The sequence below is a fragment of the Rhinopithecus bieti genome, unplaced genomic scaffold (assembly GCF_001698545.2).
Source record: "Rhinopithecus bieti isolate Rb0 unplaced genomic scaffold, ASM169854v2 scaffold_8350, whole genome shotgun sequence".
Taxonomy (NCBI): domain Eukaryota; kingdom Metazoa; phylum Chordata; class Mammalia; order Primates; family Cercopithecidae; genus Rhinopithecus; species Rhinopithecus bieti.
The window spans coordinates 1,181,567-1,195,081 of NW_016806031.1; the positions used below are offsets into that span (position 1 = coordinate 1,181,567).

The window sequence follows — 13,515 nt, forward strand, 5'->3', positions numbered from 1 at the left end:
AAAGGTACTTTCTCTTTTTCACCGTGGGAAAATTCGATAATCAGCGTTGTGCTCAAAGCTTTTCTTTTTTCTTCTTTTCGATGGAGTCTTGCTCTGTTGCCCAGGCCGGAGTGCAGAGGTGCGATCTTGTCTCACTGCAACCTTCACCTCTGCACAGGCTCTTTCTGAGAACAATGCTTGAAGTCATTCATTCTGAAACACCTTCTATTCTTCTTCTTCTTCACTTTCTATGCAAGTATTTCTATCCCACTATAGTTCTAGCCAGTAGATACATTATTTATTTTATTGACATAATAAATATTTATGTTTTTATATATGCAGAGGTAAAATTCCAATCAAATCAAAATATAGTTTGAAACTGTGTTAGTATATTTGATGTATTAATATGAATGCAAGCAATATAAATATATAATATAAGCTGTTATAAATTATAAATATTATAAATATATATGAACAATTATGTAAATATATTCAAATTAATCCAATTTGAGTTGTGATTTCTTAGTTAAAATTTATAAAATCACTATTTCTACAGCATCACAATAGTACTTAGTCCCATTGGACAATGTTACTTCATGAAAGTGGCACAACTAACAGGATGCATGTTTTTTGCACATCATATAAATTTTAATATCTAAATGTAAAATAGTTCAACATTTTCTGGAGACTGAAGCAGTGTTAAAGTTCTCAAATTATAAACTATGGGATTTACCAGAGACAACTCTGAATAGAGAGCCCTGCGTCAGCCTGCTGTAGGACTGCCAGTTATGCAGAAGGTTAAGAGAGGCAGTGTCCTGGGTAGGAGGCCCATGGAAGGGCCCAGGAGTGAGGAGAAGCCACCCACAGCCCAGCACATGCTGAGCAAGGACAGACTTTATCTGGAATAACTGATGTACATTGTTTATGAAATATGGGGGAATTAATTTTGTAAACTATTTGACTGTAAAGTGACAATATGTCTATAATTTTGTCATGTGGCATCTAAAACAACTTTGAGGTATTATAAATGTGGATTAAATTAAGTTGTGCCAGCAGCTGAGTCCATTTCACTAATGGAGAAGGGTTCCCCACAGACATCAGCACAGACGTTCGTGCCGTCACTGCAGCTGCCCATCCCCTGCCCTTTCTAGTGAGATATGGTCGAGTGTGGTATTTTCTTCAGTTAGGAACCTGTTGCTAATTGGTAGTGAGTATTCAGGATTCTTTAGTGCTGTCTTTAACAAAATAAGAAAAGCTACTAACATTTATGGAATCGAAAGGCAAGATACCCAAAGGCACTAACCTACAGAAAATGCCAGGCCTTAATTGGAAGATGCTGGTTAGACTTTGCATCATTATTCTCAAAGCGGAATGACATAAATGATGTAATTCTCATAGGTGCATGAGTTTGATTTCTTACTTTTGTAATTATCTCACATGTTTTGAAACAGTAAATTGTAAATTAACATACGCTTTAATTTTTACTGATTTGAAAGATTTTAAAATATAAGATTTCATGTTCTATTTATTTTAAATTTTATTTCAAGAACAAAATTAACACAAGATCTACCCTCTTAACAGATTTTAATTGTATAATATGATATCATTTACAATAGGTACAATGTTGTACAGCAGATGTCTAGAACTTACTCATCCTGCTTGATTGAAATGCGAAGTCCATTGATTAATAGCACCCATTCTCACTTACTTCCTCAGCCCCTGGTAACCACCATTCCACTCTTTGTTCAATGAGTTTGCCTACCTTAGATACCTCATATAAGTGGAAGCATGCAATATTTGTCCTTTTGTGCTTATTTCACTTTGCATAATGTCCTCAAGGTTTATCCGTGTTGTCTCACATTGCAGAACTTTTTTCTTTTTTAAGATGAATAATATTCTACTGTATGGATATACATTTTCTTTATTCATTTGTTGTCTGTAGACTTTTAGGTTTTTTCCACATCTTGATTGACTACTATAAATAATGCCACAATGAACATGAAAGAGCAGATACCGCTTCCAGTTCCTGATTTCCATTCTTTTGGATAAACAACAAACTATCGGAAAAGGAAATTAGAAAAACAATCCCATTTTCAATAACATCAAAAAGAATGCAATATCTAGAAATAAACTTAACTAAGAAGATGAAAGACTTACATAATGACAACTATAAAATACTGATGAAAAAATTAAAGACACAAATGAGAAGACGTCCCATGTTCATTGATTGGAAGACTTGGTATTAATAAAATGTACATTCTACCACAAGTGATCTATAGATTCAGTGCAATTCCCATCAAAATCCTAATGTTATGTTTTTTACAGAAATAGAAACACAATCCAAAAATTCATGTGGAATTACAAAAGACCTGAAACAGCCAAATCAGTTTTGAGAAAGAAGAACAAAGCTAGAGGCATTATGCTTCCTGATTTTGAAATATATTACAAAGCTATTATAATTTAAACAGTATGGTACTGGCATAAAGAAAGGCATATAGACCACTGGAATAGATATTCTAGAAAAAAATCCATGCATGTGTGATCAACTGGTCTTTGACAAGGGTGCCAAGAATATCAAATGAGGAAAAGATAGTCTGTCTGTTCAACAGTGCTGGGAAAACTGGATTTTCACATGCAAAAAGAAGAATTTGGACCCTTATCTGAAACCATACATAAAAATTAATGCAAAATGGATTAAAGATTTAAATATAAGGCCTAAAAGTGTAAAACTTCTAGAAGTAAATATTTGGAGAAAAGCTTCGTGACATTGATCTTGGAAATGATTTCTTGAATATCAAAAGTACAGGCAACCAAAGCAAAAATAGACAAGTGGGACTACACTATACTAAAAAGCCTCTGTGCAGCAAAGAAAATAATCAGCAGAGTGAAAAGGCAACCCATGAAATGGGAGAAGATATTTGCAAACTATATATCTGATAAGGGGTTAATTTCCAAAATATATAAGGAACTCCTATAACTCAAGAGCAAAAAGACAAATAACCCGATTAAAAATGGACAAAACATCTGAATAGACATTTCTCCAAAGAAGACATAGAATGGCCTAAGTGTTCAGCATCACTAATCATCAGGGACATGCAAATCAAAACCATTATAAGCTACTATCTCACACCTGTCAGGATGGCTATGATCAAAAAACAAAAGACAGCAAATATTGGCAAGGATGTGGAGAAATTGGAATCCTCGTGCACTGTCGGTGAGAATGCAAAATAGTGCAGCCACTATGGAAAACAGTATGGAAATTCCTTTAAAAATTAAAAATCAAACTTCCTTATGATCCAACAATTCCACTTTCAGATATTTATCCAAAAGAATGGAAACCAATTTCTTTTTTATTTTCATATATAAACCAATGTATTTTCTTGAACGTTAACATCCCAAAGACGTATGTCTATAAGAGGACTTTTAATTTGTCTATAAAAGAACTCTCTTGAGCACTTTGACACTGAAATGGTAAAGTTAAATAGGGCTTTGAGCATTTGCAGAGATCTGCATAGTTTTGAGCTTGTAACAACTACCATATAATTATTTACCCAAACTCGGTGTAATTGCTTATGTATCACCCATCCAGTTGTTAGAATATAGGGAAACCCATAATTTTTCAAATTAACAAAGTTTAGCATGGCTTTCTCTGCTCAGTTCCTCAACAGTGTAGCAATGGCACCTTTATTAGTTTACACGTACTGTCATTTCAACACCTCATCATGCTTTAATGTTTCACTGTGGAAAATGGTAAAACTAACTACAAATGATGTATTCAACAATGCCAAGTTAACATTAGGAGAGAAAGCCAGTAAAACATCACAAAATGAATGCATAAGGACACCAAAGAATATTAAAAGTTTAAAAAAAAAAAGAGAGAGAGAGAAGACAAGAGCAAAATGTTGACAGGAGTATTAATCTGAATTCAAATAAGGCTGAGCCTGGTTTTATCTGCCCAGCTGGGGTTAGAAAGAACCCAAATTACCAGTATCTCACAAATCCAATTCTACTCTTAGAATTAAAACTTGATGTAAGAGAAATTTTCACAATTTCCAGAAAAGACATCTGTTGAATACAAAGTGATATTTAGGACATTGTAACAACTCATGCTGAGCATAAAGATTCTAAAATATTCCCTGTTAGCCATTATAATAGTTAAATCAGTTAGTCAGGAACGCAGTTATTAAATCAGTGGAGTAGAGTATCTTCTTATGCTTTGTCTTATTATATTTTCATTCTATAAAAATAATATGCAATATTCGTTTGTTACAGTGTTCACGAGTATAGAATAATATACATGGGTCATATCTGCATGTTAAAATAAGACATCTTTAATTTTGAATGATACTGATTTTTTAGAAGACCATTAGAGTTATCAACCTTTGTTTGCATATAAAATATTTCAGTGCATTTTAGTGAATGTAACCTTAGGTTATCATCAAGGTAAGATGAATGATTCTAAGCTAATTATATTAACTGGTAATTAAATCTTGGGGGCACTTTTATTTGGGAAAAAAAGATATAAGTGATCAAGGAAGAATAATAATACTAAATGTTATCATTAAGCTTATAATTCTATAAAATACTCTGTTGATAAGTTTTGTTTGTTTTCATTTATTATGGTAATAAGTAACATTGTCCTTTTTAGGAGATCAGGAAACCCTGGTAGATTTCTCCTTAACAAGGATTTAAAATTAATTCATTTTGGAAACTAGCAATTAGGAATTCCCCATTAAGGACTTTCCCATTAAGAACCTTTCATTTAGCAAGAAAGTAAACCCCTGCTACACAGCCTTTGTGGATATTTCCTTAGATAAATGTTTTGTCATTAAGCAATTAGTGATCATTCATAGGAAGCTGGGAAAATGTTATTAGATGGCATCTTAATGACACTTATTTCATCCTTATGATTATATTAATATAATCATTTGAAAAGGATTTTTAAAACTTAGAAAAGAATGCAGATATGCAAGTGACCAGAGGCAGTCTGTGAATGCACAATGGCCATGGACGGTTGTTAAAATATCACCCTTGTAGTGGTATTTTCTGAAATCCCATTTGCATTTTATAGGCTCTCAACACTATAAAATAGGCTTTGTGTTAGATGATCTTGCCCAACTGTAGGTTGATGTAAGGATTCTGAGCATATTTAAGGTGGGCTAAACCAAGCTATGCTGTTAGGTGGGTGAGGTGTATTAAATGCATTTTCAACTCTCTTCATAAATCAAACAGCATCTATATTGTTTAAACTATTAACTTTGTGTTTGTCATTAAGCAGTTAGTGATGATTCATGGGAAATTTGTTACACAGCGATAGAAAACTAGTACAATGTTACTACACCATGTGAAGTGTTCAATTTCTCTTTTGCTGGATATTGACAAAAAACAAAACAGAGAAAAACTCTAAAATTACCTAAATAAACTTACCTGATGACCCTTACTCTTGACCATTTATTAACAGAGAAATGGTTAGCTTTTAATCTTTTATTACTGGATATTGATATATATTTTAAATAACTATTTAGCAATAAGATAACGTTTAGCCTAATCTAATCATGTATGTTTTAACCACTTCTTACTGGGAAATTATGTGTTTATGAATTACATTATTCTTTTAAAAAATATTTTGAAATTATTTTGAAAATGAAAAATAATTTCTTTTAATTAGCAAAATGTTATTTGATGCATTAATATGAGGTGATCATTTTAGCTCTCATAATTGAGGAAATCAGTGTATATATTGCTGTAGTATTTATTATGAAAAAAGTTTATTTTTAAAGACTCTTCGTCTTTTTTTTTTCATGACTCATCATTTAGCATATAATAGATTTCCACATCCATTCATGCCTACTAACTCATTTATCTCATAATCATCCCATGAGTTTGAATTGACAGACTTCACTTTTCAATATTTTCAATATTATTGAATACTTTATGTATTGTTATTTCAGTGATTTCAAAGCTAAGTGTATCTTAGCAGATAACAGGATCCATGAAGATCAGGAGAACCAAACTCAGAAGGTGGTACCATGAAGGCAGTACACAGACTTGTTGTCCTTGAACCATGTCCCAAAAAAGCCCTTTAGGGGTTTTATGGGACCCAATAAATAAAAATTTTTCCCCATCCAAATTCAAACCCAATTGAAAGGAACAAAAAAAAATCTGGTAGAGATAGCTTAAAATACCATCTGTGTTACTGATAAAAAGCTGATTGGAGGGTGCTGGCTTGGATTTGGCCAAATGTCTTGCACCCCAGAATTAGAAAGATGACCCATCAAGTCACAGGCAGCCTGGAGAATTCCTGATGCCTGCTGCGAGGCAAGGACTTGATACTGAGACATTCTTCCTGGTGGGATTTCCTGTACCCCCATCAGACCCGAAATCCGTGGGCAAGTAGATCCCTGGGGAAGGAGGAGAGGAGCCAGAAGCCTGCACTTCTCCTAACTCTCCAGCCACACACATCACTCTCCTGCCCTGGGGTGCAGAGAAGGGCAGAGTGTTTCTCTCAGGAAAGATCCCTTCTACATCTCCCACTTAAGTGATCTCATGTTGGTTTTTCAGGCTGCCAGAGTGAGGATCTAAGTCAGAAACTGGGGAGGGGGACAGAAAAGTGGAGAGGAAAGCTTGACCCCGCTTTCACCGTAGAGACCAAGTGATTAATCATTATTCCCACTTACCTGCGCATCACCTCTGGCTATTTCAAAGTTCTGCCTGTGAGAATCAGGGACGGGAAATGCCTTCACTGTATTTATCTGATTTTACCTTATTATTGAAAATCCATGAGTGAATCCATTCCTGTTGCACTGAAAAACAAGCACACCAGCCTCTGACCGCAGGCTGGGCACAGTTACCTCTGCCGTCTCGCTCTAAACTGCTCTCCTGTTGCTCATTGGCTTCCAATTCTGCAGACACTTCTCTCTTGCTTCAGTGTTTTGCTATATGCTCTTCTCTCTTATCTAGAGCATCCGCTCCAACCCAGACACACACACACAGTCACATCATTATGGTTTGGATCTGTGTCCCCACCCAGTCTCATGTTGAACTGTAATACCCAGTGTTGAGGTGCAGCCTGGTGGGAGGTGATTGGATCATGGGGGCGAGTCCTTCATGAATGGTTTAGCACCACCCCCTTGGTGCTGTTGTCCTGACAGTTATCATGAGATCTGGTTGTTGAGGAGAGTGTAGCATCTCCCCTCTCTCTCTATTGCTCCTGCTCTTGTCCCTGCCATGTAAGACGTGATTGCTAGGGCTTTGCCTTCCACCGTAATTATAAGTTTCCTAAGGCCTCCCCAGAAGCCAAGCAGAAACCACTATGCTTCCTGTACAGCCTGTAGAACCATGAGCCAGTTAAACCTCTTTTCTCTATAATTTACCCAGTCTTTGGTATTTCATTGTAGCAATGCGAGAATGGACTAATGCAGGGTCTCAGCTCAAAATGATACTTTCTTGATGAGGTTATCTTGATCACCTCCGGTCAAAGACAGGATCCTCCTATTATTCTCTTCTGTAGGACTCGGACTTATTTTTCCATAGCATAGCACACCACAATTTTTGTTCATATAAAAAAAAAACAAAAAACTTTTTTTCTGGTTGTTAAATGTCTGCTAACCCTGTAGGATCATGTCAGTTGAGCCTGGTAGACTCAGGATCTAGCAAAAAACTGATGCTCTGTAAGTATTTCTTGAGTTGATAAATAAGAGATTGAATGACTAAGGGATGTGTTCTTTTTATTTAATATAGTTGTTTTATGATTTTAGCAAATGAGTATAGAAAGAGGCAAAGTAACCTAGAAAAGCACAGATGCTTAAAATTAGTAGAAGAATAACTGAATCTCTCAAAGGCAAATTAGAGAGGATGTGAAAGCATGGGCATGATATGAGGGAGCGAGAAGAGAGGCTCCAGTTACTTGGGAAGGCTCTTAGAAATGGATACTGCTAAGCTGCTTCCCAAGAGAGGCTGGTGGATTGGGTCTGAGGAGGGGCCCCAGCTAAGTCCCGTGTTGCAGAGCAGGTTTGGTTTGCAGACACTGCAAACTTTAGGGTCATCTAAAGTTTAAATTTCACTCAGGGAATACAGCCTCAGTAGCAGGAGTCCTTGACTCGGATATCACATTCTTTCCCATATTATCTCCTTCATAATGTTTTACGCTGACAGTGCTGATGTGATATAGACAGAGGCATTCCATTTCTTAACTGGTGAAAGGGAAGTAAAAGAAGGAGTATGCCTGAATGAAATCATGCAAACAACACAAGGAAACTTTCTATAAGGAGCTGTCAGTTTTATTACCTGTATCTCTGCAATGGTCTCACTGGCAAAGTACCCATATCTCTGCAGTGGTTTCATTGGCAAATAATTAGGGTTGCAATTTATAGGATTAATTAATTTAAGAAAAGACAACTGGTGGGGCGTGGTGACTCATGCCTGTAATACCAGCTCTTTGGGAGGACAAGGCAGGCAGATCACTGGAGGCCAGGAATTCAGACCAGCCTGGCCTACATGGTGAAACCCCGTCTCTACTAAAAATATAAAAATTAGCTGGGCGTGGTGGCACGTGCCTGTAATCTCAGCTACTTGGGTGACTGAGGCAGGAGAATCACTTGACCCAGGAAGTGGGGGTTGCAGTGAGCCCAAATGGCGCCACAGCACTCCAACGTGGGTGACAGAGTGAGACTCCGTTTCAAAAATAAGTAAGAAAAGATGACAATGCAAACTACTAAAATTATATTGTATCTGTCCTTGATCATTTACTGAACTTAAAGAGATCAAATTTATCCAAAACTAAAATGACTTATACTAAAATGCTTTCTGGGAGCATGTTCAGTATTTTACAAATATGAACACACTTTGCAAATATATTTTATAAATAAAATTTTATCAGATTGGACAGAGATTTTATTTTTTAAAAAAGACTTACTGTGATAGTTATATGAACAAACAGAATGTCTACCATATTTTTAGTGGTTAGTGCTATAGTGTATCTTAAGATATCTTTGTTCATCATCACACTTTGCTTGCCTTCATCATTGAGAGGCTGGCAGGTGCCCCTAAGGCAGCTGCATGCAGTCACCTGCAGTTGACCGTGGCTTAGCCTGGGGGTGGTTTTGCTCTGCTCCCTGGGGCTGGCTCCTGTGTGCTGCCTAAGGAAGGGCAGTATGGCCTCAGCTACAGGGAGGCCTCTAACAAACTTGGCCATGAAAGGAACTCTCTGAAACTGACCCAGTTGTTCCACAGACAGTTTTTTGGATAAACAAAAATTGACCCTTCTGGTCTTAAAGCTTGAAACTTGCATTTGTTTTATCTGAGTTCCTTTCTCGGGAAAGGGCCTTCAGACCTCTCAAAAAAAGTATCAAAGAACTGAAATTTACCAGGTCACCACATCCAGACAATAAAATGCCTGACCCCACATTCATCATGGTTGCTTCCTTGTCCTACCCTAGTTCCTGTTTTCCTACACATTGTTAAATTTCTTCCCTGCTGTAAAAACCCCTAGTTTTAGTTGATCAGAGATTAATTTGAGACTGAGCTCCCATCTCCTGGGCTGCAGCACCCAGTTAAAGCCTTCTTCCATGTCACTTCAGTCATTGGCTTTCTGTGCAGCAAACAGGAGGACCTAGACCAAACCCCTGCTGTTTCAGTTGCAGCAGGATGAGCCGCAGACAAAACTCAGACACCAGATTAAAGAAGGAAGAGGTTTTTTATTCGGCCAGGAGCGTTGGCAGACTGGCGTCTTAAGAGTCGAGCTCCCCAAGAAAGAAATTCTTGGCCTTTTTAAAGGCTTACAGCTTTAAGGGGTCCATGTGAAAAGGTGATAAATTGAGCAAACGTGGGAAACGTGACTGGAGGCTACATGCATCAGCTAACAGAACAAAAAGTCTTACAATGCTTTTTTCATACAGTGTCTGGAATTTACAGATAACACAAGTAGTTTAGGTCAGGGGTTGATGTTATTATGATTGCTTTTTTTAACTCCTAGGGCCGAGTGGTGGTGCCAAGGTTGTCTGGCTATTTATCTTACTTTTGTTTTTTCCAACTTTTTGCTTTCTCTCTCTCTCCTTGTCTTGTGAACTAGGCAAGGTTGGGGGAGGAGGGCAGCAGGAGTAGTAGTGGTCTCCCTTACAGTAACATCTCCCCAGGGAAAGCAACGTGTAGGAAGGAAGAGCAGTGGTGTATTATCTGGCACACAAACCAAGGAAGAGACGTCCACTTCTTTGCTGTGCCTATCTGACATTCTTGGTGGCTCCATTTAGAAACATTTTACCACTGGTCTTCCAACTGCCTTACTCTACACTGTGCTGGTGGCAGAGAGGTATCTGGTGCCCAGACCAACCCTATCCCCTGCTGTTCTCCTCCATCCCTGCCTTAATGATGCCCAACTCACACTGTCATTTGATTTTCAGCAGTGTGATATTGATGCCTTAAACCACCTGCATCTCCATCCCATTTGTTTTTCAAATGAATGGAACTGTGATTAAAAGAAAAATATGACACTGTAGCATTTTTAACCAGTACCTGGCATTTTCTCAAATTATTTATGTCTTTCTAAAAGGTATTATATCAGTGCTTTCCAGTCCAAAAACCAAATTGAAATGTTGGATTTATATGCTACTTGTAATAGAGTAGGGTTGAAGCAGAGGTCACAGACAGTAGGAACATGTACTAACTTAATGGAATTTTCTTTCTTAGAAGACAAGATATTATCAAGACTGAGTTTGGAGGAGGAAGATAAACCTAGAGCTATTCCAAGTACAGAGGAATTTCATTATCGTGGATATCAGTGATACAAATCCCATTATTACCAGTGTCTAAAGATACAAATAGCACTATAGTTTTAATTTTTATCACAGGGATATGCCTTCAATTTTCTCTTTTATTATAATTTTTATGAGTGATTTAACCATATTACAGCAATTGGAAAAAAAGAAGGCAACAGCACACCTGGTCTCCTAAGCTATAGGCTCTTGCTGCAAGGAGGGACGTTCATCAGCCCCAACTGGAACTAGGACGCACTTTCCTGTCGCAGGGAATATTGTTATAGCAAAACTAATGGGCTCCCGATGCAGATCTATTCACTTTCTTCCCATTTCTACCAATAATAGGAAACAGTTAATGTCTTCTGGTAACATAGTTTTTTCTCACAAATGATAACAAAGATAGTATCTTGAAATTATAAACCAACTAATCTTATGTACTTGATTAGGTTTTATTTAGAAAAGCCTATTTTGAGACACTGTAAAAACAGTGAAAAGAATATTAGCTTAGGATTCAGACTGGGTAAGAGTCTTGGTTTTCATTAGGATTATGTTCAATCTGTGATTTTTCGATAGCACACACACACTCATGGAACAAGGACCATTAGTGATTATTTATGTTAATTAAATGCTCAGTTTAAACCTGGCACAAAATTATGAAATCCTTTGACGAAAGTTATTCTTTATTTTATTCTATTTTAGTATAACATGAAAAGTACCTGCTATCCTGTTAAACTTCTCATTATAAAAATAATGTGAAAAGTTGCACTCAGACAAAAACCACCACCCCACTGGTACAATATGGAAATATGGATTCCAGCGTGGATGATTTAGTAAGTGTTAATAGAGTAAGCTGAGAGTTAAAAAAAAAAAAAAAAAAAAAAAAAGACCTAAACAAAGACATATTTTGTGGATAGTTGCCATCATCTTACAGCAATAAGATGTAGGCTATACATAACGGCCAAATGTGGAAGTCAGACCAATTTCAGATGTTCAGTAACTTACAAGACTATGTGCACAAAATGTGAAATAACAATTTCAAAGAAGACAGTATCCAAAAAATGAGATATGTAGAAGAGGATAATTATCTACCTTTTCTTTTTTCTCTTTTCTTTTTTTTTTTGAGGCGGAGTCTCGCTCTATCGCCCGGACTGGAGTGCAGTGGCCAGATCTCAGCTCACTGCAAGCTCCGCCTCCCAGGTTTACGCCATTCTCCTGCCTCAGCCTCCCGAGTAGCTGGGACTACAGGCACCCGCCACCTCACCCGGCTAGTTTTTTGCATTTTTTTTTAGTAGAGACGGGGTTTCACCGTGTTAGCCAGGATGGTCTCGATCTCCTGACCTCGTGATCCGCCCGTCTCGGCCTCCCAAAGTGCTGGGATTACAGGCTTGAGCCACCGCGCCCGGCCATCTACCTTTTCTTAGCAATGAAGCATATTAGAATCTTGAACATGTTACTCCAGAGTAATCTCTCCATGACAGAATTATCATGGACATTCTACTAAATATCTAAAACTCTTTCAAGATGCACCCTTCCAGCTTGACCCAATGCAAATCTCACGTCTTCTGAGAGGCATTCCCCAAATTCTCCAATACTCTTTGTGCAAGTTCCATTCAGAACCCCTGAATTTGTCTATAGTAGGGGTGTATCTATTTGTGTCAGAGAAATTCAGGGGCCAGTAGAACACTATACTTTTTTGAATCCTCAGCCATATCACAGTGCCATACATATAATTTGGTACCCAATAAATATTTTATGATTCAAAAAATGTGTAAATATGAAAGATAACTTTCACAGGTGTTTGTGTATATGAAGTTAGCAATGACCAAGAAGGAATGACACAAATTTATTACTAGATTTATAACAAAAAATTACCAAAGGGTTTGCAGACAGGTTGATGGATCCAACATTACTATAAAAATTTACTAGTCTATTATTTTGTTAACAAAATATGATGTTTAATGGACCTCGATATTCCCTCACAAATTTTTCCATCTCTTTGCAAATGCACTTGAGTAAATTGTTGTATAAAATAAGTATGGTCTTAAAGTTGTTGCTTTCCAAAATTTGCTGAGAGGTATATATACATTGTTGTCTAACACTGACTTTTCTTTGTATGTGAAATGTCCAGGTTAGTAGCAAAAGCATCAATACAGTTGATGATACAACTGTAATATAGGTCTCAGTTGTTAATTGCATAAAATGATGTGGACTAATTGATTCAATGTAGACTTATGCCGGTTGTCCTGATACTCTTAATTTAATCTCAAAGTATATTCTGTTTGATGATCTAGTCTGGGTTCCACCACACTGTTGGTAATATATTGAGAAGCACATACAGCTATGTGGAAATCTGTTTTTAATTCCTGGGTAGTCATAAATGATGACAGTTATAATAATGAGCATGATGATGATGATGATGATGATGATAACCTTTGTGTGGTGTGTTAGAATGTGGAAAGCACCATCACTCCGGGTATATAAATGCTCTTTACAATGCCTCCTTTTCCAAATTAAGAGACTACTGTTCCAAATATTTTATATGAGGAGAGGTTCTAATTTGATTTTTATCCTCAAATGGTTTCCTGAACACCGTTTATTGAATAATTGTATGTTTCCCAATAGTTATTATGCATTTGTTGTCATACTGTAAGCTCTTATGAATAGAGACTATTTCAGAGCTACATGTTGTATCTACCTTTCTGTTGCCTCTTTTGCTAGTGTTTTAGAACCCAACATTTTCAATTATAATAAATTTATCATTATATATATATATATATATATATAT

At 36.8% G+C, this 13,515-nt stretch overlaps 1 protein-coding gene across 1 annotated transcript in view; it reads left to right on the top strand.

Moving 5' to 3' along the window:
- The first annotated feature begins 11,498 nt into the window (after positions 1-11,498).
- The window catches only part of SGCG (sarcoglycan gamma), a 79,211-nt gene continuing 77,194 nt past the window's right edge, over positions 11,499-13,515 (top strand). The window contains 1 exon segment of the mRNA XM_017874489.1: positions 11,499-11,560. Coding sequence (XP_017729978.1) covers positions 11,537-11,560 — 24 coding nt within the window. The 5' untranslated portion in view covers positions 11,499-11,536.